This window comes from Zalophus californianus, chromosome 14, assembly GCF_009762305.2.
Source record: "Zalophus californianus isolate mZalCal1 chromosome 14, mZalCal1.pri.v2, whole genome shotgun sequence".
Classification (NCBI taxonomy): Eukaryota; Metazoa; Chordata; class Mammalia; order Carnivora; family Otariidae; genus Zalophus; species Zalophus californianus.
Window position 1 is genome coordinate 7,251,924 of NC_045608.1, and position 27,362 is coordinate 7,279,285.

Sequence of the window (27,362 nt, forward strand, 5' to 3'; positions counted from 1 at the left end):
GAGAATCGTAGGCTTATGGAGAAACTGGGAAAGAGAAACATGAGTTAGGAGGGGACACTTGTCTTAGATCCTCCATATACACTCTTCTTTCCCGCTTATTAAACTTCTGCGCTAGTACCAGAGGTGAATGAATGTTTGCTTTTTTTTTTTAAATGCCAGTATTATGAATTTCTACTTTTTTCAAATGTCAAATGTATAGCTGCACTGTTCATTATTGTAGGTACTCTCCACATACGACTATATAAATTTAAATGAATTAAAATTAAATAAAATATAAAATTCAGTTCTTCGTTGTACTAGCCACACTGTAAGTGCTTAATAGCCGCATGTGGGCTAGTGGCTACCATACTGAACAGCACAGGATAGACTATTTCCATCATGATGGATGGTTCTGTTGGGCAGTTTTGATATACAGTATTTTAGCTACATTTTGAGAGCAAGTTGGCACGGGAATCATGATTTTCTAATATGATGTCCTTTAAAAAAAAATGTGTTTTGAGTTCCATACCATTTCTCTGGCCTTGCCTCCCCCACCCCTCAAACTTTGAGAATGCTTTACTTTTCTTGTAAATTAGCATACCCTCTGTGTATTCTGGAGAGAAAATTTGCCATCTAAGTCTGGCTTTGAGAATAACATGGGGGCAACCTTTGGGCTTTGGTGGACTTGTGTTGCTTGTATGCCCATTTTTTTTTCATGATCCTAAATAGTTAGAAATAGTCATTGAAAATTTTTCTTGGTGTGTCCAGCTCAAAATTCATCTCAGGAAGACCAGGAGAGCATTTTATTTTATTTTGTTATTTTTTTAAATTTACTGTCATGTTTAGAAAAGAGTAGGTGAGGGGTGGGCCTTTTTGGTTTAAGAAGTAGTTGATACAGTTTCAAGATATTAGGCTCTGATTACTCTCAGATAGAAAACATTGCAGAATTCTGACCATTGTCACAGGCCGACTTCTGAAGAGAAGTTCCGCTACTTGAGGGTGGCGACATGAAAAAAAAAACCATACGTACGTAGCACATGTATACACAAGCACATACGTATGCACGTTCACGCACATGTACAGATGTACATGCATGCCCGGGAAAGGACATAGATGTAAACCCTGTTCCCCTGTGTCAAGTACATGCACAGTATACATATGGTAGTACTTGGTGTCTACATGTTTTAAATATAAGTTTTAATGAGACAAAATCAGTCACAAAAAGTAGATAGTATTGAAGTTATAACTGATTGAAACTTTTTATTTCTATAATTTGATATCTTTCTATTCTGAATATCCCATTCTTAATTTTAGAAAGAAAAGTTTGCTAATGCTTCGGAGGAGGCGGTCTCTATTCAGAGAAGCATGCAAGGTACGTCTTACTAAGTATGGCTTTAGAGAGTGTCAGGTGCTCAAGCTGGAGCTGGCCTCTGGAGTACAGGGAATAGATTCTCCTATAGTCTGACGTCATGCTTCTGGAAGCTTCTGCAGCACACAGTAATGCCAGAGTGCATTGGCTTCCTGAAGCCTCAGACTCCCATCTGTGACTAAAAGCTTGTTCCATGTAAAAATTTAAGTATCCTTGAGAAAAATATTATCTTACTTAATCTTTAGTCATTGATAGCTTTTTTGAGTTTTAGCTGGAAATAGGAAAGAGAGGCCTGGAAAGGGATGCCTGGTGCCTGTTTAATCCACAGATGTGGGGAGGCAAAAAGAGATGCGTGCTTGCTTCTCTAGGTCAGTACACAGTGGTTTGATGTTGTAATGGGACTTTTTAGTATTTCTATCCTCTCAAATCCCAAGCATGTGATTTGATTTGGTTGTAAGACTGCCAACCTCTAGATGGCTTATTAAGTATGAAATATATTAAACTTTTACCTTTATCCCCAATAGAAACTGTAAATAAATTACACCAGAAGGAGGAACAGTTTAACGCACTGTCTGCTGAATTGGAGAAGTTGAGAGAAAATTTAACAGGTAAGATGTCTCTGCTTACTAAGCACTGAATACGGTAGGTTTCCTAGGATTTGAGATAACTGTAATACGTTACAGTAACATCTATTCAGGGCTCACTTCTTCGCTCGTTAGTATGGTATAATGCGATAAAATACTTGCTTGAGGTCTGCAACCTCCACAAATCCTCTCTGCCCTGTTTTCAAACAAGTCAGCATCCCCCACACATCACCACTCCTCCCACTGTCCTTGATTCAAGCCAACCATCATCTTTCACTTGAGCTGCTGTAACAGCTGGCCCCCTGCTCTGCCTGCTTTTGCTCTCATCTCCTTTAGTCCACGTGCAGCACAGCATCCAGAGCCATCCTTCTGCTAAGTCAGGTCATGTCACTTGTCTGCTCGAGATCACCCAGTGGCTCCCATCTCACTCAGAGTAAAAACTGCAGTCTTACCAATGTCAAGCCCTGTTACTTCTCTGATGGCCTCTCGTACTACCCTTCCCCTTGTTCATTCTACTCCAACCATATTGGCTTTGTTGGTAATACTTGCAAGTCAAGCATTTTTGTGCCTCAGGGCCTTTGCACTTGCTTTCCCTAAGTTCCTTCAGGTCTTAAATGTCACCATTCAGAGAGGCCCTGTCTAGATTTTAGCCTCCCCAACTCCTTGGTTCCTTTCTCTGCTTGTATTTTTTCCCTCTTAGCAATCAACACTATTTTTATACTGTTTGCGTTTTTTTTTTAATCTTGTTTATTGTCCGTTGTCTTGGCTAGAATATGATTTTCATGAGGGCAGGGATTGCTTTATGCAAATATTCCCAGAGCAAACCTTGGAATATAGGATGCAGTCAATAAACTTTTGTTGACTAACACTACGGTGCTATTTTTTTTCTCTATATATTCAGATATGGAGGCAAAATTTAGAGAGAGAGATGAAAGAGAAGAGCAGTTGATAAAGGCGAAAGAAAAGTTGGAGAACGACATTGCAGAAATAATGAAGATGTCTGGAGATAACTCTTCTCAGCTGACAAAAATGAATGACGAGTTACGTCTGAAAGAAAGGTGTGTATGAATGGTTATAAGGGCGCCTGACTTAGGTTCGTCTCTGAAGTGGGGTCTTGGAGGGAGGGGGGACAAAATTCAGGATTGTTCTGTTTTAAAGTTTCCTGTCGCTCTTCCTTTTTCTTACCACATGAGTGTACCCTTAAATCAGCTACGGAACCTTCTAAGTAATACAGTATTGTAGAGTTTTTGATGGCTTGTAAAGACAAGGCAGTAGTTTACCACGTGCAGGAACATCTTTCACGGGCAGCCTGTTTCAGCGTAATGAAGGGTAACCCATATTACAGGCTAACTAGGTATGTGCCCTGCACTCTGCAGACAACTCTAGTAGAGTATGTTTTCTGATTTTCATAATAATCCTGTGAGGTGAGTGTATTCTTGTTCCCATCTTGAAGAGAAAGAAATTGAGGCTTTACAAGGTGAAGTGCCTTGCCTGCAGTTTTGGGCCTGGGCGGGCCGGTCCCAGAGCCCTCGGCTGCTTGTCAGCACTACCTTGTAGGCCCTCCGCGCTCCAGCTTCCATCTCCACCTTCCTTCCTGTCTTTATTCTGAGGCTGTTGTTGCTTTGATCATTCTTTTCTTTTAATAGCTGCCAGATAAAAGTCAAATGTTTTATTTCCTAAGGCAGAAACTTTCAGAGGACATTTTAGGTCTGTGAGACCCATGATTCTGGAAGTGTGACTAGTTGGCAGTTAGGTTTACATCCAGCCATGCACCCCCATGGTTCAGCGTGGTGGTGGGCGGAGGGTGGCGACTGGGCTTGGGTTGGCCACCTGTGGTCATACTTGCTGTGACGGGGGGAGCTACCCAGGTGCCCCGGGGATCTCCAGCTCTGTGGGTGTCAGACAGGTGCCCGACCCAGAGGGACCATCCAGGTTTCCCTCCTCTACTCTTGGAGTCCTCTGGTAGCCCGTTCTCTTGTGTCCCACGTCTTCTGTACGTCCTGTTGAAGCACATTGGTATCACGAAGCTAGATCTTCAGGTTATCACTTGTCATTTTATATCTTGTGTTCTCAAGGGGCACTAGAATGAGTTTTTGATAATTTCGTCTGCTAAAATTTTTGGAAACTAATTCATTTCCTCATCTGTTTACTTTTCATTCATTTTTCCTTACTGATCTATTGACATAAAATAATAAACCTTCACAATTACAGTAGTTGTCACTCTAAATAATGTATTTATAACTGTCTCAATTGTTAAAATTAGTTTTCAAGGTAAGTCAGGCCTTTTTTGTTGTTGTTGTTTATTTCAGATGTTAATTACTCGTAACTTATAATCATTAATACAATTATGAATAGTATCTGTCTAAGTATAACTGGAATTTAAAGCATTCTTTTTGAAAACTCTGACACTTTGAACCTTGTTCTAGAAATGTAGAAGAATTACAGCTAAAACTTACAAAGGCTAATGAAAACGCAAGCTTTCTGCAGAAGAGTATTGGGGAGGTCACTCTCCAGGCAGAACAGAGCCAGCAGGAAGCAGCTAAAAAGCATGAGGAGGAAAAGAAAGAGCTGCTGAGGAAGTTGTTGGACCTGGTAAGGAGAGAGTGTATGGAACGAAGTGCTGGCAAGGAAGGCGAGGGCGGTGCAGATATGGCTGGGTGACTTACTGCTTCCCTCGGGGTTTCTGCAGGAAAAAAAGATGGAAATGAGCCACAACCAGTGCCAGGATCTGAAGGCCAGGTTCGAGGAAGCCAGTTGTGAGACAAAGGCGAAGCATGAAGCTGTCCTGCAGAGCTTGCAGAAGATGCTGTCGGACACGGAGCAGAGGCTGAAGGCCGCGCAGGAGGAGAACAGCGACTTGATGCAGGAGATGGCGGAACTGAAAAAGCAAGCCGACAAAGCCAAAGTATGTTCTGGGAGAGGGTCATGTTGCTGCGTGGCATCACGGCTGCAGTGGGGCATGTAAAGTGGCAGCAGATGGGATGGGTTGCACCGACCTTTACAAATAGATGCTAACCTCCGAGCACATGGCAGGATGGCGAATTACATTTTCCTGGCTTCCGGTGCTTTCTGCTAGCTGCTGCCCCTGCTCAGGGGTGGCTGCCGTCCGGGTCTTCCCTGAGTGCGCCGTGTAGCCTCGCTCCACTCCCAAGCTGCTGGCTTCCCAGCTGTCCCAGAGAGTCACGTGTAGCCTGAACTCTCTCCGCCCGCTTGCAGGAGACTCTGTTGTGGCCTCTAATCTTGGCCGTCTTGCTGCCACCGTGCAGTGGGGTTAGGAAAGACGTCCTGCAGCAAAGCAACAGGCCGAGGCCGAGTGAAGCTAGTGAGCCCTGGAGAGGCAGGGCTCTTGTAGGGCACATTAGAAGTGAGGGCTCTAGAGAGGGCTTCTGTATGTCCCCCGAAGGCACAATCCTGTTATTAAATAGAGTAGAATTTAATACATTGAATTTGATTTTATGGCATCAGGATCATCTCTGCAACCCAGTGTATTTTTTTTTTACTCTGGTAACTTAATGAAGTTCAACAGTCCTACCGGTGTTTAACTTTTTCCTGCCATCATTGAACTTGCTCAAAGAAAAGTAAATACTTGTCTTTAATTATTTTTAATGTTTGTCTAGGAGATTAGTATAAAGGAAACGTAAGAGCATACATGAGACTTGAAACAAATCCCACCTCAAACTTGTTAATTAAGTTGGACCATGACAGAACACCTGCCATGTCTGTATACACACACCTTCTCTCCTTTCCGGGTCACCCTCTTCCTGTAGAACATCTCCAGTTTTATGAGCCATTTAACACTGGGTATAATTTCCAGATCTTTTGTCTTTGTGCTTCCCTTTACCAGGACAGACTCCACTTTTTTAATGTTTCCCTTAAAATGTGGCAGTCTGAGCAAACCATAGCTTTCCAGTAGTTTGTGTGAAGGCTCATTAATTTTGCTTACTGGTGTTGTAAATTTTTTTTTAATTTTTAATTTTTTACAAGCGTCATTAGGATTGTTCCCCTTCCAAAGTTGTCTCTGTCTGATTTCTGTGGATTTTAATGTTTGTCAACAATAGTGGCTCACAGACTATTTTACGAATCTGATGAAACCTTAAGATCTTTCCCTCCTAGGGAAAATCTGTATCTCAACAAGTTATTATATGAGATGTCAGGAGGTTCATGGAGCCCACAAAGTTGCTGTGTTTCCTGGTTGAAGAGCCAGTGATCTGTAGCTGTGTTGTCCAAGGCACTAGCTGCTGGCCACATTAAATTTGAGTTTCAATTTGTTATATTTTGATAAATTAAAAATCGAACTCCTCACTCGCACTTGCTGCATTTCACGTGCTCACCAGCCACACACATGATCGGCAGCTACCATATTTGTGCAGATAAAGAACACTCACACCACTGCAGAAGGTTCTGGACAGCGCTGGTATAGATAATGTGGTCAAGTCATTTTATAAACTAGTATTTAAAAAAAAAGAAACCCATGTATTTTAGTCACCACAGTCTAGCAAATTGGTCTGTACTTTTAATAAGTTATATGTAATAATTGGGATTAAATCGATCAGGTCAGTGACTGTCCTTTAGAAAGTCGAGGTCTTTTAGTTTGAAAAGCAACAGTTTATATTCCCTCACCCTTCCCCCCCCTTTTTTGGTTAAAATATGCTCACTTTTTGTAGTTCTCTGGATTGTATTTTTTAAAATTCTTCTCTGAATTCTTCCTACAGTAGAAATAATTGGGAAGTTGGAAGGGCAGGAAAGAATCTCATGCCCTGATGTCAAAGTCAAACTACTGTTTTTGCCTCGTTAGATACCACTCAGGGATGATTTCATAAGTGTTGCAAAGAAAAAATAAACCAGTATGTAGACCAGCACTTTGCAAAGCTAAACCTGCTTTGTATTAATTATCCTTTTTTGGGCTCTTTCAATCTGGTTTCCCCCCTCCTCGTTATCCCAGATAGTTTCTATGACATTTATTGTTAAAAAAAAAAAAAAATTTCAACCTTTTACGATTTAGGTTACATTAAGTTATTTGGGCTCGCATTTGTCTGCTTGATTTCATTTTGTTTCCATTCTTTTCCACCCTTTGTTTCTGTAGTCGCTAACTTATTTGTTAACATCAGCCAAAAAAGAAATTGAACTAATATCAGAAGAGCTGAGGGGTCTGAAGTCAGAGAAGCAGCTTCTTGCACAGGAGGGAAATGCTTTAAAGCTAGAAAAAGGTTCACTTTTATCAAAGCTGGTAGAGGTGGAGGCCAAAATAACTTTACTCCAGGAAGATCAGCAGAAACTGTGGTCGGTAAATGAAACTCTTCATTTAGAAAAGGAGACAGTCTTAGAAGAGAAGCGAGATGCTGAAAAGCTTTATCAGCAGGAACAGCTCCATAAGGAATCTTTGGCTGTTGAGAGAGAGCAGTTGCTACGAGAAATCAATACTGCACAGGAAGAACTTTTGAAGATCAGTATGGAAAATGACTCTTTGCAGGCTTCCAGAGCAAGCTTGCAGACACTCGTGGAAGAGCTCCAGGTCAGCAAAGATACTTTGATTGCTGAGTCTAAGAAGGATCAGGAAGAAAAAGATCACCTGGAGGATCATATCAAGAAGCTTGTTGCTGAAAACATTACCTTGGCTAAAGATAAAGATGAAATTATTCAGAAGCTCCAGAGCTCTTACGAGGAGCTAGTCAAAGATCAGAAAACCTTGGTGCAGGAGATTGAAGATCTCACCACTGAGAAAAAGTCAGCTTTGGAGAAGCAGTCAGGTCTTGATAACATGTGCATAGCCTTAAAAGTGGAAAGAGAAAATCTTCTCCAGAGCAGCAAAGATCTGCAGTTTGAGAAGGACATGCTTCTTCAAGATCAGGAAAAGCTGAGCGCCAGCCTGGAGGCCGCCCTCCAGATCAAGCAGCTGCTCAGCACGGAAGCCAGTGGGCTCCGCACACAGCTAGATGATGCCCAGCAGGCTCTGAGGAAGGCTGAGCTGGAGATGAGGCAACTTCAGGCTACAAACACCAGCCTCACCAAGCTCCTGGAAGAAATCAAGGCTAGTCGGGAGATCACAGACTCCGAGTGCATCCAGCTTCTTCATGAAAAAGAAACCTTGGCCTCATCTGAGAGAAGACTCTTGGCTGAAAAAGAAGAACTTCTACGTGAAAACAGGCTCATCACTGAAAAACTGAAGAAATGCTCAGAAGAAGCCACCCATATCGAGATGAGCCTGAACGAGAAGATCACCTACCTAACTTCTGAGAAGGAGGTGGTATGTCAGAAAATTACTAAGCTCAAAAAGCAGCATGACAGTCTCTTGAAGGAAAAGTCTGTCCTGGAAATGCAAAATGGAGATTTGCTTGCAGAGAGAGAGAATTCCATGAAAACCGTAGGAGACCTCAAAAGGAAATACGATCAAGAGTCTGCCAACAGAAGAATCATAGTGCACGAGAAGATGAAACTCCTTGGTAATCTCGACACTCTGAAGAAGGAGCTTCAGGAGAGGAAAAGGGAAACCCAAGAGCTGGCAGCCACCAAGCATGAGCTTTCTCTGATGCTGAAAGAGGCCCAGAATGCCAGGAAGAGTCTAGAAAAAGAGCATGCGGGCACCCTGCAAGCAAAGGAGAGTCTGAATGCCGAACTTCAGACGTGCTGTTCTGAAAAGAGCATCTTGCTGAGGGACAGGCTGAGCCTGCAAGAAGAGTGTCAGAGACTAAACGAGGAGATCCACACCATGCAGCAGTCCTTCATCCTGGAAAAGGAAGCCAGAGCACAGGAAAACGAGTCGTCCCTGTGTGAAAACAATAAACTTCACGGGAGGATGGTGCTCCTGGAGCAGGAGCTGGAAGAGTTACAAGTGTGTACTAAGCAGCTGCAGTCTGAAAATTTTGTGCTCGTCCAAGAGAAGACCAAGTCAGAACAGAAAGTGGTGGAGATAATTAAGGAGAAGGAGCTCTTGAGTGCAGAAACGGCTCGGCTCGCTGCCAATATAGAGACTCTGAAGAGCGATTTCACCACCTTGTCCAAATCCAAGTTGGAGCTGCAGGAACTGCACAGCTACCTCACCAGGATCCTGGACGACCTCCGACTGAAGCATGAGATGACGTTGGCCGATGGTGCCAAGGTGGCACAGGACAACAAGAACCTCCTGGCCGAGAAGAGAGACGTGATGCTGGCCAAGGAGGAGCTCCTGAAGGAGAAGGAAAGGCTGGCGGAAAGCTACTTCATCCTTCAGAAAGAGATTAGCCAGTTGGCCAAAACCAACAGCCATATCTCAACCAACCTCCTAGAATCACAAAATGAAAACCGTATTTTGAGGAAAGACAAGAGCAAGCTCACTCTTAAAATTAGAGAGCTCGAGACTCTTCAGTCATTTACGGTAAAATGGGAGGGTCAGGGACCAGGCCTGGACTACTAACCCCGGGCACTAACTTCCTAGCGGCCCTGGGAGGCTTGTCTTCCTGGCCACGTGAGGAAATGCACCCCACTTAAGCAGCTGCTCGTATGTCTCAAGCTGTTGTTTTACCACCTGAAGGGTCAGTTTTTTAAAAATTTTTATTGTTATGTTAATCACCATACATTACATCATTAGTTTTTGATGTAGTGTTCCATGATTCATTGTTCGTGCATAACACCCAGTGTTCCACGCAGAATGTGCCCTCTTTAATACCCATCACCAGGCTAACCCATCCCCCCACCCTAAAGGGCCAGTTCTTTACTAAATCTCTAATTGCAGTTGTCTGTCTCCATTGGAAAGAATTGTAAACTGTGAATAAAAAGGATACATTTTTTAATTTAAGGAAAAATTTTCCTGAAAAAGTAAATTGTGGTGCTAAAGGATTAAGAACAATAGTAAAATGGGCACATGGTGAAACATAGTATCTTCTATTTGGCTTTTAACTGCTTGTGTCTTTCCAAGTGGAGTTAGAACACTCCAGCGAACTTTCCCATGGCTGGTAGTAGGGAAGGCATAATGCAGAATTCCCGTCAGCTTTAGCAGACCACATGAAATTGTAAGCAAGTGCCTAAAAAGATTTTAATTTCTTTTTTATGAAAAACAAATAAACAAAAAATTTTATTTTTTATGATTATTTTTATATCTTATCAGCTAAGGATTTGTGTCTGTATGCATATGATCTTTTTTATTCACAGTCATGTTTATGTTCATTACCCACAACTTCTCTCATAGACTTTTCCACTTAATGCTTCTCATTAAACACTTGAGCCTTATGTTAATAATTGCCCAAATAATTTTTTTTTTAGTTGAGAAATTCCCAACCTAAATTACAGGTGATTTCAAAAGCCCCAAATCTCAAATAGCAAGAATAGTATTTCAAACATACAGCAATAAATATGACGAAGGGAAAATTCAGCTACATAAGGATGTTACTGTTCGTTATCACTGAATGTTTCTCTCAAACATAGGTCAGAGTGATGAACGTGACTGTCAGTGTAACTCTGGAGCTAGGGTTGGAAGGGTCTGGAAATATAAAATTGCAAATTGCAGTTGGCTTGTTTGAAGAACGGCATGAAAAGGGTCTGTAACTTGGTTCCCCTTTCGTGGCTCGGTCTGTTTGTCTCAGCATTGGACTGGTGGCTGGTCCTTCACCTTAACCACACAGATAGTGAGGGCTGCCTGAGCAGCACAGCCTGAGTGTCCCCGATGGACTTGCCAAGGGCTGTCCTCATTTCTCACAGTGCTTTCTTGTGTTCAGGCTGCTCAAACGGCAGAAGACGCCATGCAGATAATGGAACAGATGACCAAAGAGAAGAGTGAAACTCTGGCCTCCTTGGAGGATACCAAGCAAACAAATGAAAAACTACAGAATGAAGTAATCAGATTTAAATGGCTTTTTGTACAAAGGACAGCTTACCGACTTCATGGAATGTTTGATCACTAACTCAGGATTGTTTATTTTTTGAAGTGTGGCCTCGTACAGGTTTGATCTGTTAGTGGAGTTGAATGTACACCAGAACCACGATAATATTAAATAAAGTAGATGACTTCATTACTCATTTAATAGGATCAACCTTTAAAAAAAAAATGAGGGGAAAACCCCAGTAGCGTGGCTTTCTCTGGTAACTTCAGTGATGGGACCGATGAGAGAGGTACTCGTAACACTCTCATTTTTGTATCTCTGATCCGAAATCACACACATTTTTCCCCCCTCAATTCTCTCTCACCTCGAGCCACTAAATTCCACTCCTCAGCCCTGAGTTTGACGTAGGCCTTTTCTTGGCCTCACTCAGTCCTGGTTCCCTTTTGTGTCCTCTCCAAACAGCTACTTCTGGGTCTCAGACGCACTTGTGGCATCGAGATTGCTCCGATTCTGTGCAAAGTAGCGTATTTCTCATTCTTCCTGGACCCATTTTTGATCCCCCTCCTCCCCACTCCCAGCTCGTACCAACCCTTTCTTTGTTTGGGAAGCAGTTACCTCTGAATCCTAAGCGGACGGATTCGCCAAAGTAGTTAAGTGAAGTTCTATAGAACTTCAGATGCTTTTGAAAGGGATGGTCAGGTGAGACATTAAGGAATTAAAGCAAAGGAAGGGCTAGCCACACTGAGTAGCTGATTTGTAGAGGCTAGGCCTTCTCACTGTGGAAGGTCAAAGATGGAAATCTGTAAAGACATGCACATTTTGAGAGAATTATAGGGCGAATAAAATGGGACATAGAAGGGGGTACATTTTCAGAACTGATAGTCCTAAGAGAAGAAGAAAAAGCATTTTAAAAAATCAGATGATTACTCACAGAAGCTATAATAAATGAGAAGATTTTAGGGAATAGATCTAATTTTTGAGGGTAGATCGGGGAGAATCGTGTGCCTTCATGACATAGCCCTTGGTGTCCTTGTTATACAACCAGAATACAAGACCGGATGAATTATTTTTTTCGACCCATTTTGATACTTGGTTTTTCTTGTTCTGTGAATCTGGAATTCCAGATTCCTCTAATAATGGTAGAGGACATTAAAAGGAATACTGTGGTGGTAAAGCCATTGAGGCACTGTCTAGGATTCCTGACAGGTGGCATATGGCGTGGCAAAGGTGTCTCTGGCTGTAGGAAAGGACTACCCAAGTCCCAGGAAGCCGCCGTGGTGCCAGGAGCATACCCTGGGCAGTGGACAAGCCCCAAGTGAGTTCCCCATTCCTGGTCGGGGCTCTGCACCTAGAACTCCAGTCACCTGCCAGAGCCTGTAGTTGGTCACGTCCCCACTCACTCCAGGATCGTGTCTGGCGTTCCCACCAGGGCCAGGCCCTAAGCTGGCTGCATCCCCTGTGGGCAGGTGATGGGGCTGAACAAATGTGCGTGCTTTTTGGCCTCACTTACCTGGCTTTTTCCTTTTCAGGTCAAAGTTAGATGGATAATCAGATATTCTCCCACCTACAGATACTTGATTCAGAAAATTTTTGTAGTCAGGACTCCGTACATTTGGTACTAAGGTTGACGAATACATCTGAAATTACTAATCTGTGGGGAAGGAAAGGGTTTTTTTTTTTTTGTTTTTATTACAAAGAATAATCCTTGCTCATGTCATGCCTTTGCAATTTATTTATTTTTTTTTAAGAGGAGTCATACTTGAATAGCAAGTTCAATGGTAAATATTGAGAATTGTACACAAAATGAAAGCAAACTTTTGTTGTAATTCATGTAGCAGTTTGACATTTTTGCCAGGTGTACAGGGAATGTCTGACTAAACGTAAGGGGGAGGCTTGCGGTTTATAATAGACGTGGTCATTTGTCATCTCACCCAGTGACTTTTTTTTGGTGCAAGTGACTAATGTCACCTATCTTTTTAGTGCACATTTGCATGAATAATTTGTCTATCCAGTCATGTCACTGGAAAATGAAATAATTTCATCAAGTTTTTTTTTCTTGGTCTTTAAGTTGGATACACTTAAAGAAAACAACTTGAAAAATGTGGAAGAGCTGAACAAATCAAAAGAACTTCTGACGGTAGAGAACCAAAAAATGGAAGAGTTCAGGAAAGAAATGTAAGTTCATCTCCTTTGAGAGAAACTGGGGGACTTAGTTTCGTTTTCACTTTCACAATACTAATTATTTAAAAAATAGCCTCACAAGTACTTAAAAAGGAGTTGCCCCCAAATGCGGTAGCGTACCTGAGAAGTAACCCCTGTAACCACTTAGCTGGAAGGTAGCTAAGTCAGAAATGGTAGCCGGGTTAAAGGATCAAAGTGAATGTGTGCTGGCTGATATGTTAGGGCATTTGGGATTCGAATATGACTTTATGAGGAAAGTACAAGAGGAATCAGGTTTTTTTTAAAGCAGTGTGCTTTAAAGGGTCTGAAGCGTCAGACCCTTAATAAATCTCTCAAAACCCTTTCTGTAGGGAGAAAAAAGCATGTCACTTTCAAAATTATCAGTAATCTTGATTTTAAGAGTAATCAAACCTTCTGGCATGGAAATCAGATGAGAGAATTCTGGGAGAATCTTTCTGATCAACATTTATCCATCAGTCTGCTACCTCGATTTCAGGCAGACAGGCCAGCTGTGTTTCCTTTGCCAATACCACCTTCAAATCCTTGCCATTCAAGTCCGATCATCGTAATCATTGGTGTTTATCGGGCATTTAAAATGATAGTTTTGGTGTAGATTTTCTGTTCTGAGAGCTATACCATATCAACTGTGTAAACCTAAAAATTTAAAGCCAGTTAAGGTGGTGAGCGTTTGAGGGTGTATTCCGTGCTGGGAAGGCTACAAAGATGGATTTATATGGCCCCTGCCCTTCTAGGGCTTATTTACTTCCAGTTCTGATCAAATAGAGGCATGAGATTCAGTCAAACAGAAGCACCAGTTCCAAGTCTCCATCCTCAAGGCGATTTGTTGATCAAGCACAGACTAAACCTAGGACATGTCAGGTTCTTCTGAGAGTTCATAAAATCCCCTGAGAAAGAATCTCCTCTGAATGACTCCGGGCACACGATCAATCCCTTCCTCAGTCTCTGTTTTTTTGTTTTTCATTTTTATTGAAATTCCAGTTAGTTAACATACAGTGTAACGTTAGTTTCAGGCGCACAGTATAGTGATCTGGCACTTCCAGGCCTCAGTCTTAGTTTTAATGATACTTCTTCAGATGGTGTGTAGACAGTTCCTAGTTCCTACCAGTTCCCTTCCCATACACAGATTTCTGAGTTTACACTTGTGCTTACGGCCGTCAGGAAGAGCTTGTGATTCTTGGCCTTCCGAAGCCACATCACCCAGACTGTGATGGGAACCAAAGCCAGCATCAGCTCTGAGAGGGTGGCCGCGGGTCTGGTGTGGGACTTTGCCCTGTGACACACAAGTAGTTAGGCTGACCTGGAGTGTTCGAAGCACTGCTGACTTTAGTTCATTTGTGTCACACAGGCAGCTGGTGAGGGAGGATCTGAGCAGCAGAAGATTCCCTAACCAACCTCCCACTGCCATAATCCTACCTCTGAGCTCTCTGGGCTGTACTAGGTAATGGAGGGGCAGGGCCAGCGTGGACCTAGCCGAGAGAGCTCTTGGGACTTCGATAAAACCCCTCTTTCCTGCAGTACTATTTAGGAGTCTCTCACAAGGGCCATTGCATCGGTGTAGTATTTGAGCGTTAAACGTCCTCACTAAATCACTGTGTCATGTCACCCATCCGCAGTTACTGTGGGGTGGTTTTACTTCTATTAGGAGATAAATTTTCTGCCCTTCTTTGAATGATACCATTGAATAATAAAAGCCTAGCCTCCTGGCTGTGGGCACAAAGGATCATGAGCAAAGAACTGTGGCCCCTGCTGTGGCCCCTCTGACCTTGCCTGTCCTCCCTGAAGCCACTGTCCCCGGGTCTCTGACCCTGAGGGGGAGTAGTCTGGGTGAGGAGGAACCAGGACCACTGGGCAGGCAGCCTGCGCTGCTTCTGTCTCTCCGCCTTTTCTCTGGCCCACCAGGCCTGAGGAATCACGTCTTCTGTCGGTGACCTGGTTCACCATGGCCAGGGTTCCTTAGCAGGAGGAACGGGCAGTGGGAGACTCCAGTCACAGGCTCCAGAAAATGGTAGACGGAGTAGGTTGGAAGAGCCCCTGCCCCCAGTGACTCATTGTTCCCTGCTGTAGGCTTGGCCACATTTCAAGGACCATCTAAAATAAATGTACTATGTAATGGGAATGGTGCTTCTCAAAAAAAAAAAAAGAAGAAGAAAAGGCAGTCGTTTTACTGCTCCTTAGTCCCTCAGTACTCACAGCTAGAGAATGAGCAGCTGATCATTTCTCTGTGGTTCAGCATGTATCTGGGGCGCTTTAGGTCCTTTAGAACTTTCCTGGTGTCTCCCCTCACCTGACAGGACTTGGATTCCTGGAGGAAAATGGGCCCTAGTGTAGACACTGGGGTTCTAATTGGAACTACCTCCTATGTAATATTGCCCTTGGCACTGGCAACCCAGCACTTGTAGCTAAGTGTTCCTTCTGTGCTATTTATTAGACTGGTTTTAGGAAAACTCTTGGTTGTGGTTAGCCAGCTCCTATTTTCAGGTGGAGAGAGAAGATGTTTTCTCTCTGACGTATAATTTTGAATCTTAGGGGAAATGCTGTAAGCAGTTTAATTGTTGTCTTTAATTACTCACCTGGCACAGTAATAAATCTAGAATAGATTTAGCGTGGCAATTAATTGATTTGTAATAGACTTGTAAGTAGAATGTTTGCAAGTCATTGTGAAAAATATGTATTTGCCTCTCAGTTTTAACACTGGGATAGTCTTCTGTCATGTAGAAAGAAAAGCAGCTTTAAAAATTGCTAGAAATACTTGTAGGTATTTTCTGAATTATTCCATGGAGTATTTCCGGAAATTGGGCTATGAGAGCCTTCTTGTATGAAATGCATGTACCCGCTGCACTCTAAAGAAAAATGGAAAGGTGTTTCTATATTTGAATCATAGCTGAGGTCCATCGCCAGTTTTAACTCCACTTCTCTTGCTTCTACAATTTACTGGCTTTATGATTTGGAGAAAATCTCTTGCTTCCCTGAGCTTCAGTTTTTTCATCTTTCAAATACAAATAATATTAACCTCACTGGGCTTTGAGGATTGATTGAGAAAATGTTCATGAAAGCATTTTACAAATTTTATGTTGAGCAGATAATGCTTTCATAGATCAGTATTTTAGAACATTTTGAAATTTCTTTGACTCCTTATTTTAATTTTCCTTACTTTGGGCTCTTAATAGAAACCAAGGATTTAAAAAAAAAAAAAACATTAAGGGCGCCTGGGTGGCTCAGTTGGTTAGGCATCCGACTTTTGATCTTAGCTCAGGTCTAGATCTCAGGGTCCTGAGTTGGGCTCCATGCTGGGAGTGGAACCTACTTAATAATAATAATGATGATGATGATGATAATAATAAGCCATTAAAGATGAAAATCTTAAAGAGACAGAAAGCAGGATCACAAACTTACCACTGACAGGTCATCCAGATGATGAGTCCACATAGCTCCTGAGGAAGGCAGTGACACCTAACCTAGGAATAAAAGGTTTGACTTAGGATGATTTCATCCTCAGTAAAATCTTCAGATTTGTCAAGAACTGATGGACTTTGGCCAGAAGGTGAACTTTAGCTGGCGCACGTGCGTGTGTGTGTGTGTGTGTGTTTGTGTGTACGTGTGTGTGTACGTGGATAATTAAAACCAACCTTCCTAGCTTTTGAATGACTTGAGGCTAAAATCTCTTCTCTGTTTTTCCTCACTTGCTAAATAGACATCTCTGTAAAACACCTAATTTAATGGGCTAGGAGAATTTTTGTGTAGATTTATTCCCCTAAACCTTACCCTGATGTGTATATTATAGGTGGATGGAGAATTAAAACTCAAAAAAACTGAAGATGCCAGGCGTTGCCACCCATTAGACAATTGAAGTTAAAAATAGATGTGTTCCTGCATCAGCAGATGGATTCATACCCAGAGGACTTGATTCAGGATTCGCCATGTATGACAGCTCCCTGAGTGGAGTTTAGCCAGCACAGACTTAAAATTTATAGTGGCATCAAAACCTTCTATGATAGAAAACTAAAATCCAGTGATCAAACAAAATATTTTCAATATCCATGTGTAAAGGATAATAATTTGAGATGTATATTTTGGATAATTTTAACATAGGGAAGATGTTTAATAGCTGTACTTACGCTGTTCACATTTTATATGCTGATTTCCTTCTTTTAATTACAAGTTAACATTGTGGAAGGAATTGAATCAAAATGAAACACCTGTTATGTAATTGGAAAACCGCATTTCCTTTGGGCATTTCACCTGGAGAGGGTGTCCTAAAAATATACTCAGATTCACGCCAGCACTTGACTCCGACAGATACCAGCAAATGTGGGAGCATTAGATTTTTATTTCTGCCAGAAAAAAAAAAAAAAACAACAGATTACAGATCTGTGCAGTCAGACCAGAGTACCTTGGCAGCAAAGTAAATCATTTTATCAACATAGTGGGTTTTAGCATAATTTTCTGATGGAAATAGTCCTCAAGACAAGAGGACTGACCATTTCGTTTGTCATTTATTTTAATAGTAACATTATTTTTTGTACAGGAAGTATTTAGATAGAAGTGGGTGAGTGAGTGTGGGTGGAGAAAGGGTGGATATAGTGTTTATTAGGTTTTAAAAAAAAATGTAATAATTTGTGGGTGGCAGTCCTCCTCCTGAGGGGTTAAAGCCATTTAGCCTCTCCTGCACGTAGATACCACTGCCTCCCTGTTGTTAGAGATCCTATCAGGCACGTGACCCAGATATATTTTCCTCAGTTGCTGTGAAGCCGGTCGTCTCCCACAGTTTCCTTGCCTGTCTTGTTGCTATGGTAACCGTGCACACTGTCCTTTGCAGAGAAACCCTCAAGCAGGCAGCAGCTCAGAAGTCCCAGCAGCTTTCGGCATTGCAAGAAGAAAACGTGAAACTTGCTGAGGAGCTGGGGAGAAGCAGGGACGAAGTCACGGGTCATCACAAGGTCAGTGGGCCAGGGGATCGGGGGGCGCATGCCTAGCTCTGCCATGCTCCCCACCTGCTGCTGTTGGCAGGGCACTTGGAGGCCCTGATGTGGTTGGGTCATTGCAAATGGGATTTCAAGTTGGCTGTGTGCTGTGTCTCCTTTCCTTCAAGTGTGCTGCTATAGGACTTAGGGTGGGAGTTGACAGAGTCTTTAAAAAACAAACAAACAAACCAAAAAACCACAAAAAAGACCAGTAACAACACGGGGAACTTGCGAGCAAGTGAAAATAAGACCTTTATTAGACAGTCTCATAGCAATGTATTTAAATGGAAAGGAACAATATCTTCTCCCTATGTTGCCTGGATTTCAAAATTACTTTTCTCTTAAGGTTCCTTTCCTCTTTCATCAGAATTGGTTTGAAGGAAGCACATTCCCAGGATAAGGATTTGGTGTGGGGGTTGGCAGCTGTTTTTAAATAGAACTCTGCTTTTCTTTAAAGCATTTTTTTTTAAGCATTTCCTAATGGAACTGTATATGTGTGAGCCCTTGTGTGCGTTGATATGTGGTATGTGTTATCCCCGGAATGGGCGAGAAGCTCACCACAACCCATTGGCTTCCGTATTTAAATGACAAAGATTTGTGATACGTTTATTAAGTACTGAAACAAAACTGATTTTAAAGACTGCCATATTCTGCTTTTTATTCTTTTGTGGTTGAATCCAAGTGCTAAATTGTTAGTCACATCTGGCCTCAGCAGAATCTTAAAATGAGATTCTTAGGGGAATTTTACTGTGTGGTCAGTAAATAAAGTTTATACCTCAGGAGAATTTTTTTCCCCCAGCATACTTTGCAAAGATTAGTTCTCACTTAGGATGGAGTAATTTGGGGTAATTATATTGAGTACCCATTGACATGGTGCAGTTTGTGGTGAAAGCACTATTTGGAGAGTTGATTTCAGACTTTAAAGTCTTTAGTATAGTTTTCCACGATATTCTTCACAAAGGAAATGTCCCATCTCTCCAGACTCGAGGATGGTAATGATGCCTTTGGTGCTACTAGCTCACAGTTACTGGCTCTTACTAGGTGACAAGCACAAATAAATGATAGCTGTCATCTCAGTCTTTACAATAATTCTGGAAGATGGCCCTGTCATTATTTCTAAAGTAATTGTAAAAGAGGAACAGGAACATGAAGATAGTAACTGACTTACCCTCATTCAGGTAATAACGTCAAGAAATGTTTGCCATCTTCTGATTTGGGTCAGGAAAAGTTGAGTTAAATAGGGCCACTGCCCTCTCCTTTGGTCAGTATATGAGAAGCTGGAGTTCATGAGAAATAGAAGCCCTTTGAAACCAGATGGGGTCCTTTTTTTCCTGGCACAAACTAGAGCATCTAAAACATCAGGTAGCTCTCTCGGTGTGTCTCTTAAGTTCTTGCAAGAGAAGGATCTCTGAGAGGGGCGTTTCCCTTGACCTCCTGGAAGGTCCCTAGGAGAGAGAGCAGATTCCATATGTGGGCGGAACACAGAGAGATCACCCCTTCCTCTCATGTTGTGACCTTAACTGGACTGTTGATTACATTTCTTGCTTCTGCCAATCAGAACCGGAAAGCAGTGGAAGGAGGCATCATGCTTCCTTGGGCAGAGCTTTGCAGGGCTCCCTCCCTCCCATGCTCTTTCCTTTTGCATGTTGGCATTTGAATTGCCTTCCTTTTGAAAGGTTTTGTCACTAGAAATTTGAAAGTCAGTGACTTCGAAGGGTGTTACGGAACAGCGTGTGCAAGGATCAGCTAAGAAAAGTGACTCTAAAGGACAAGTTGTTAGGCCCTTCGTAGTTCTGTGTTTTACTCAGAAGAGAAATAAATGGGCGTGAACTAAATAATAGGCTTCAATGGTAGAGCTTGTTAACAATGATATTGATTACCAGGGAGGATTACGGGTAATTCTTTCCTTGAAATAAATAAATACAAATATAAATACAAATATATGCATACACACACAGATACACACACATATATTTATAGTGTCTGTTTTTTATTTAAAAAAATGGAATCACCCATCTAAAATAATTTAGAAGCCACCTTAGTCTACAGAAGACTGATTAATTCACTGGCTCTGTTACTCTTACTGTGTAATCTCCAGGAATCTAGAGTACTGCTTACTTTCGTAAAATTACAAATTTCACTTTATTACTTACTGTAGTCAAGCCAAGTTATTGATCAGCTGTGTTTAGAAATATACTACAGAGCGACCATGTTTGGCAGAAACCCTGCTTTTAGAAAAAAGAAAGAATTTTAATTGTATTACTACAGGAACATTACATTCTAAGCTTAAAACAGTGCAGATGAGGCTGACAGGGCATGTGTTAAATACTGACCTAGGACCTGAGTTCTATCCTGATTCCTTCATTTAGTAGCATTGTAATTCACTAAACATTTATCGAACTGATGGCTTTGTCTGTTTCATACTCATCATAACTTACCTCTGAGATAGGAAGGTTATTTTGTAGACAAGCTGAGGCTCAAAAGTGTACCATTTTGCTAAGGACACACATCTAGACAGTGAAGCCAAGACCTGCACTCATGTCAGATTAACTTGGGGCCTGCTCCCTGGCTCCTATCCTACACTGAGACTAAAACTTAGTTCTACTTACTTCATAATTATTACTGTTTTAGATAAAAAAGAAAGAAAGAAAAACTGTGAGCTAGGAATGTGGTAGGTGGGGGTCAAGTAATGCTATAGAAATGTACTCTTTTTTTTTTTCCCGCAGCAAGAAAATATATATATAATTTTTTTTTTTTTTTTGCTTAGAAAGCCCAAGACACCCCAGAATCTGTTCTGCATCTTCAGCATCTCACTGGGATTACTTTCTTCACGATGAGGGCTATTTGATTTCCTGTTTGTCAATTGGATGTGAGGTCATTTATCGAAATAAAAGAATCCCCGCCTCCCTGAGACAGTGATTTTGTAGAACTTATTCTCTATCAATTTAAAAAGATGTAGGATATTCTGAGATTAGGAGGGCTGATCATGAGCAGGACTGGTTGGTCAAAGTTGGGGAGTGATGTTAGTTTCCACTTTTAGATAGAAATTCTCATTTGACCTGACTGACTAGTGGACATCATGCGCCCCCCGTGAAGTATTGTATCTTGGAGTTGGAAGGACTCCTCTGTTCCTAGTCCTCTGGAACAGAGCTGGCAAAACCAGAAACCAAACCCACATGTGTGCATTCTTTTTTGTCTGCTCTCCCTATCAGACATTCTCCTTTCCAAAGGAAATTGTGGAAGTTGCCTTTCCCAAGTGGGGTACTTGTTTTGGGGGGGAGGGGAGCAAAAATCAGGAGTGGTTGGGATTGTGAGAGGCTTGGTATATCTGGCATCAATAGTCACAGAAATCTTTACAGACTGTCACAGAGTGCCCTGTCTTTGAAAAAGGAACAGAGTAGATTGAACCATATGAAATTGCTTGTTTTGCAGTTTTGTATTGTTCAGCCTCATGGTTAACATAACTTACCTCTTCTTGATAACTGACGATTATGAAGATTGTTATAATTATATAATCGCCATTGACTGTTGGCTTTCACCTTCACTTTCCTTCCTGATGGCCTGACCAGTTTCATGCTGCTTCAGGGTGTGTGTGTGCGCGTGTGTAAACACATGTAACAAACTTTACTGTTTTAGCCATTTTACAGTGTATAATGGCATTTGGTACATTCATCATGCAGTGCGGTTGTCACCTCTGTCTAGTTCCAGAACATTTTCATCACCCCAAAAGGAGACCCCCTCCCCGTTGAAGTAGTCACTTCCCATCACTTGTGATGACCTCTTGTGACTGGCTTCTTTCACTCATCATCTTGCTTTGAGGGTTCATCGTGTTGTAGCAGGAGTCAGGGCTGAATGGTATTTATTGGATGCAGGTACCACATTTTGTTTATGTGTCTGCTTTCAGTGTTTTCGGTCTCCTTTCTCCATTCAGACTGTCACCGTCCCTCCCGAAGTCTGTCTGCATCCCTGCCAGTGGCTGCAATGTGTGATTGCCACTTCAGATCTTCTGTGGGTTGGAAAATCCTTCTCATTCTCTTAAAAGCAGTCCTTTTTTTTTTTTTTTTTAAGATTTACTTATTTTAGAGGGTGCATGAGCATGGCAGGGGGAGGGGCAGAGGAAAAGGGAGAGAGAGCATCTCAGGCAGACTCCCTGCCGAGTGTGGAGCCCCATATGGGGCTCCATCTCACAACCCTGAGATCCTGATCTGACTTGAGCTAAAACCAAGAGTTGGACACTCAATTGACTGCGCCACCCAGGCGCCCCTTAAAAGTGGTTCTAAATCTTGCCATACTGTTCACACTTATAGCCCAATCTTCTTTTCTTTACTTCCAAACTTTTAAAAGGAGTACTGTTTTCCGCCTTTAATTTCACCTCCCATTTTCTTCCCAGTCGCTTGCAGTCTGCTTTTCGCCACCGCTAGTGCACCACTGATATGACTCTTGCTTGAGTCATCGCTTACCTAGTGATTGCACAAGTGCGTGGCTTCCTTTCCATCCTCTGTGAACATTTGGCGCCACCACCTACATTCTTGACTTTCCTCTTTTGACACCGTCCACGCTGTTGGCTCATGTTTTTCTGCCACACCTGGTCAGCTGCCGTTCACATGTCCACCTTGACAGCTCTTCTCCCCCCATCCCCACATGGGGAACGTCTCCTCCAGCCTCAGGGCTAGCTGCTTCCTGCTCTGTGTTCAGGTAGCAGTCTCCACGATCCTCTGTCACAATCACAGCACTGTGTTGTGGCTGTTTCTTCTGCTTCTCCCCGCACAGGCTGTGAGATGGTGGGAAGCACAGCGCCTGGTATGTAGGTTCGAATGAGTGAGCGAGTGATTAGATGCATATCTCGTTTTTAGCCAGGGCCTCAGGATGCAGAAACCTTGACTACTCTTTCTACTTTTTTACATGATTCAGTTACTTCCAGTATCATAGCTTTGTCATGGAGAGTTGTGGTTGCCAGAAGCCTGATCACCAAATGAGCGGGGCGTGTGCCCTCCATGGAGAGTGGAAGCATACAGTGCAAAATGAGGCAGGGTCATGTAGTTTCAAGATTAATGGAAATGATACAGAGCATTATTTCCTGTCCTAGAGAATACTAAAAATAATCATAATAATGTGAGTTCTTCTATAGAAATAGTCACCTGAAATAGTTACTTTTGAAATGTCTGATGCATCATTTCCAAACCTCCCATGTATTCCCCTTTGTAAGGATTGCAGATACATTGAGCTGTCACTCTGGCAACAGTGTTGATTTCTCCACCCATTCCCCTTCCTGATTACTTGCAAAATGAGGTTACGGTTGGTTTGTAGAAGCTAGACAGGGATTAGATCTCAATAACTGTACTTTATCAACACTTCTTTCTGATAGAGGTTACAGCAAATGCAGTCTACAAAAAATTGGGGTTACCATCTAGATTGATTTATGAATAATTGCCTGCAAATGTTAAATAAGCCTGGATTCGCAGATGTGAATGTTTAGAAAGGGAACACCATTTTTAAGTAAACTCTACTGCCCAGCATGGGGCTCTAACTCATGACCCCAAGATCAAGAGTCGCATGTTCTACCAGCTGAGCCCGCCAGGCACCCCAAGGCAACACTGTTTTTAGCTTGTCATAGTTTATTTTTTAAAACAGTGTACATTAGCCATTGTAATTTTAATCTGAGCTCGGAGACTTCTGGGCAAATAGGGCTGAGTGAAACTGATCACAGAATTCTTCTCCCTCAATACCTAATGAAGTGAACACACTCTTCTGATTATTAAAAAAATGTCTCCAGGAAAATCCAGTAAAGCCAATCGGCTTCATGCTGTAAACATTAAAATTGACAACCAGGGAAAGGGACGTGATTGTGGTTTGACTCTGTTGACACTGTTCCCAGTCATAAGAGAAAAGGAAATGTGTAGCAAATCCTGAGAAATTTTTTTTTTTTTTTTTTTTAGAGAGAGAGGAGAGATCGAGAAGGGGTGGAGGGGCAGAGGGAGAGAGAGAATCCCAAGCAGGCCCCATGGCCAGCACAGAGCCTGACGCAGGGCTTGATCCCACAACCTTGAGATCATGACCGAAGCCAAAATCAAGAGTTCAATGCTCAACCGACTGAGCCACGCAGGTGCCCCAAAATCCTGAGAATTTTTACTCTGCTTCTCCCCATCCTTCTGCCAAACCCAATTTAGGGAAAATTAAATTGAAGAGGTGAATAGTCAGCCGGGGAGAAAAGTCACAGAAGAATCCTTGAGGCTGGAAGCCCTCTTTGACCATCTCAGGATTCTGCCAGCAGTAGGAAGAACTACTGGTTGTCATTTTCCATAGCTAGTCAACAAAGCGTGGCTTAAGTAAAAGGATGGGGGGCTTCCTAGCAAATGATAATAAGTCCACAGGTGGGCAGTCCAGGTGAGTCCTCTACTCAAGAATGTCCTCAGGGAACCCTGCCCTTTCTTTCTGCTCTGCTGTTACCCTTAGCATGTACAGTCAGCCCCTTGGTCACCAGGGCTCTTGCATCTCCAGGCATTGCAAAACTTTCCAGGAGGAAGTGGGGGAGGGCCAAGTGGGGAAAGACAGAAAGGCCTTCTCTTTACTCTCTTTACATGGTTTTGTCTTTTAATTTGGAGAGGAAAATTCCTGTCTCTGTAATAGTGTCATGTAACCACATCCAGCCATAAATGAGGCTGCATTCCCATCTCTGGGAAGGGAAGGCAGCAGAGGAGGTGAGAATAGATGTTGAAAAAGACAATTTTGTAGTATCTGCGTGAGACTAAAGCCTGAAGACATATTCCTGCAGGAATAGGATTACCTTTGTTCAGAGTGGGCACTAAAGGAAAAATCCACAAAAGAGACCTCCAACAGATTGTGTACATTCCCTTAAAATCACCCCCTCCAGCCTTGTCCTACAGCCCTCCAGCTACAGAAATGTATAGGCGATGGTGCCCAGTTTTCCCATAGTACCCTGGAGATGAAGATTAAAGGTCTCAGATAAAGCCAGATAGGTATCAGGGAAAATGAATTTATATCACATGTGAACAAGCAGAAGGTCTAGGTAGAGCTGCCCATAATAAGATGAATCCTTGAATGCCTTTTGTACCAAAAGAAGAAAAAAAAGGAACACAGGAATCCAAAGAGAGATGAGGGATTCAGGCCATGAGAAAGCATTACCCAAAGTGGAATATTGCTTCGTGTTATATAAAAACCTTAGTGACTTAAATAAAACAAGGGTTCAAAGAGATGATAAAGTGACACAAGTGGAACAGAAGAAGTGAAGAGTTAAGGAACTGAGTGAAAACCAAAACAGCACCATGTCAGGACTGCTAAATAAATCAGCAACAGAAAGGAGCCTAATGAACATTTCTAAACATCTGAAGGAAAGGCTTGAGCTAGTCATAATAAAGAGGGAAACAAAGATAATTGAAGCATCAGGGGAAAGATGGTAGCTGTGGAGGACACAGATAATCCTAATGAGTATAAGTAGCATCTCTGAAGTAAGGAATTCACCATATGCAACAGAAGAAAATGTTAGGAGATAAAATAAGGAAATTTCCCCCAAGTGAGGAACTGAGTCTGATACAGGAAGGAGGTGGTAGGTTGTATGGAAGCTCAGTCAGGGAACCCAGGGCAGGTGGTGGTGGAGGAGGAGGATATTGGTCCAAAGCAATTGACACCAAAACATATACTGGTTATTAATGAAATTCAGAAATAGAGAATTCTGCCCAGGCAGAAAAGGCATATTCCTTATAAAAAGGTAAAAACAAAACAAAAACAAACAAAAACCAGCCAACCCACGATGGCCACATTCAATGCCAGAAAACTGTGCCACACTGTTCCCAAAGTTCTAAGGGACCGAAAATATAATCAGGAGTGTTCTATCCTGGCAGTTATTACACAGATTAGACAGGCAGATGTTTTCGAAAAACATCTGAAAAAACATCATGAAAGAACTTAGAAGCTGTAGCATCTGTGAGTCCTTCTGGAAAGTAAGCTGTTTGATGATAAAATCTGGTCATGAATCAAAATTCAGGATTTAGCTAAAGAGAAATTACGGCCAAAGGACTAGTACTGGTGTGAGCACTAAATGCAAGTAAATAGACAACTAAGCTAACAGCTCAGGGAGCTACAGGTAAGAACAGACTCATGTTTTAACTTTATTTGGAAATTATTTCAAACTTTGCAAAAAGTTATAGAAAGAGAACACAGGATACTCATACTGTAAGGACTTGTTTTTACCTAACCACAATGCAGTTACCAAAATCAGGAATTTTTAACACTATTATTTAATGTACAGACCATATTCCTGTTTAGGCAGTTGTCCTACTAAATGTCCTTTATAGTCCCCACCCCCTATCTGGATCAAGATCCAATCCAGGATCATGCATTTCATTCACCGACTCAAGTCTCTTTCATTTTCTTTATCTGGAGTGCTTCTGCCTTTGTCTTTTATGACTTGACTTTTTTTTTTTTTAAAGAACAGGCCAATGATGTTGTATGAAAGCCTTCATTTTGGGTTTGTGTGATGTTTAATCATGATGGTTATGCATTTTTAGCAGGAAGATAATTGATATATCCTTCCAAGAGGCATGTGATGTTGCTTTATCCCATTTACTGGTGATGTTAATTTTGATTATTTAGTGAATGTGAGTTTAAAACATTTGCAAGAAAAAAAATAGGGAAGAAAAAGGAGAAAAGCATAGACAAATTACAGAAAGAGTATGATTAACAATACATGAGGTAATAGAGTGGAAAGAAAGTGGAAGAAAGCAACCAGGAATAAAAGTTAGAGACTAAGTTGACGTGTGCATGCACTGTGTAAAGAGCTACTTCATATGTATTGGCCTCACTCAGTCACAGTCCCCCGCCCTATGGCCACACAATCAACAGCATTCTTGACAAAGAATGATCATACCTATGTGTATGTGTATTTGAAAATACAAACATATAGTGGTTGCAACAGATTTTCAGGATACGAGGTTTAATACACAAAAGTCAAATCTCTGTTTAATATACCAGAAATGAACAAGTGGAATTTGAAATTGAAAACATAATACGATTTATATAAACACCCCCCAAAATGAAATACTTAGGTAAATTTAACAAAATGTGTACAGCTTCTGAGGAAAAACTACAAAACTGTGATGAACAAAATCAAAGAAGAACTAAATAAATGGAAACTCAGTATGGATAGATGTGCATGGATAGAAAGACTCAGTATTGTCAAGATGGTGGCTCAGTCGGTTAAGCATCTACCTTTGGCTCAGGTCATGATCCTTCAGGGTCCTGGGATCCAGCCCCGCATTGGGCTCCCTGCTCAGTGAGGAGTCTGCTTCCCCCTCTGCCCCTCCCCCTGCTTGTGATATCTCTCTCTCTCTTTCTCTGTCAAATAAATAAAATCTTAAAAAAAAGATGTTGGCTCTTCCAACGTGACCTATAGATTTAATGAAATTTCAGTCAAAATCCTAGCAAGTTATTTTGTGGCTATTGAGAACTGATTCTGTAG

General features: G+C 41.9%; 1 protein-coding gene across 17 annotated transcripts in view; it reads left to right on the forward strand.

Moving 5' to 3' along the window:
• Nucleotides 1-27,362, forward strand: part of CLIP1 (CAP-Gly domain containing linker protein 1) — a 118,434-nt gene that overhangs the window by 73,378 nt on the left and 17,694 nt on the right. For 9 of the 17 annotated variants that reach the window (XM_027577351.1, XM_027577358.1, XM_027577359.1 and 6 more), the window contains 6 exons: nt 1,294-1,351; nt 1,873-1,956; nt 2,834-2,990; nt 4,359-4,524; nt 4,622-4,837; nt 7,016-9,337. In XM_027577351.1, the coding sequence (XP_027433152.1) occupies nt 1,294-1,351; nt 1,873-1,956; nt 2,834-2,990; nt 4,359-4,524; nt 4,622-4,837; nt 7,016-9,322 (2,988 nt within the window). In that variant the 3' untranslated portion in view covers nt 9,323-9,337. Of the gene's footprint in view, nt 1-1,293; nt 1,352-1,872; nt 1,957-2,833; nt 2,991-4,358; nt 4,525-4,621; nt 4,838-7,015; nt 9,338-10,619; nt 10,737-12,792; nt 12,900-17,742; nt 17,864-20,654; nt 20,793-27,362 lie in introns of those variants that run through there. The other 8 variants (XM_027577360.1, XM_027577361.1, XM_027577362.1 and 5 more) reach the window with 2 other exon arrangements.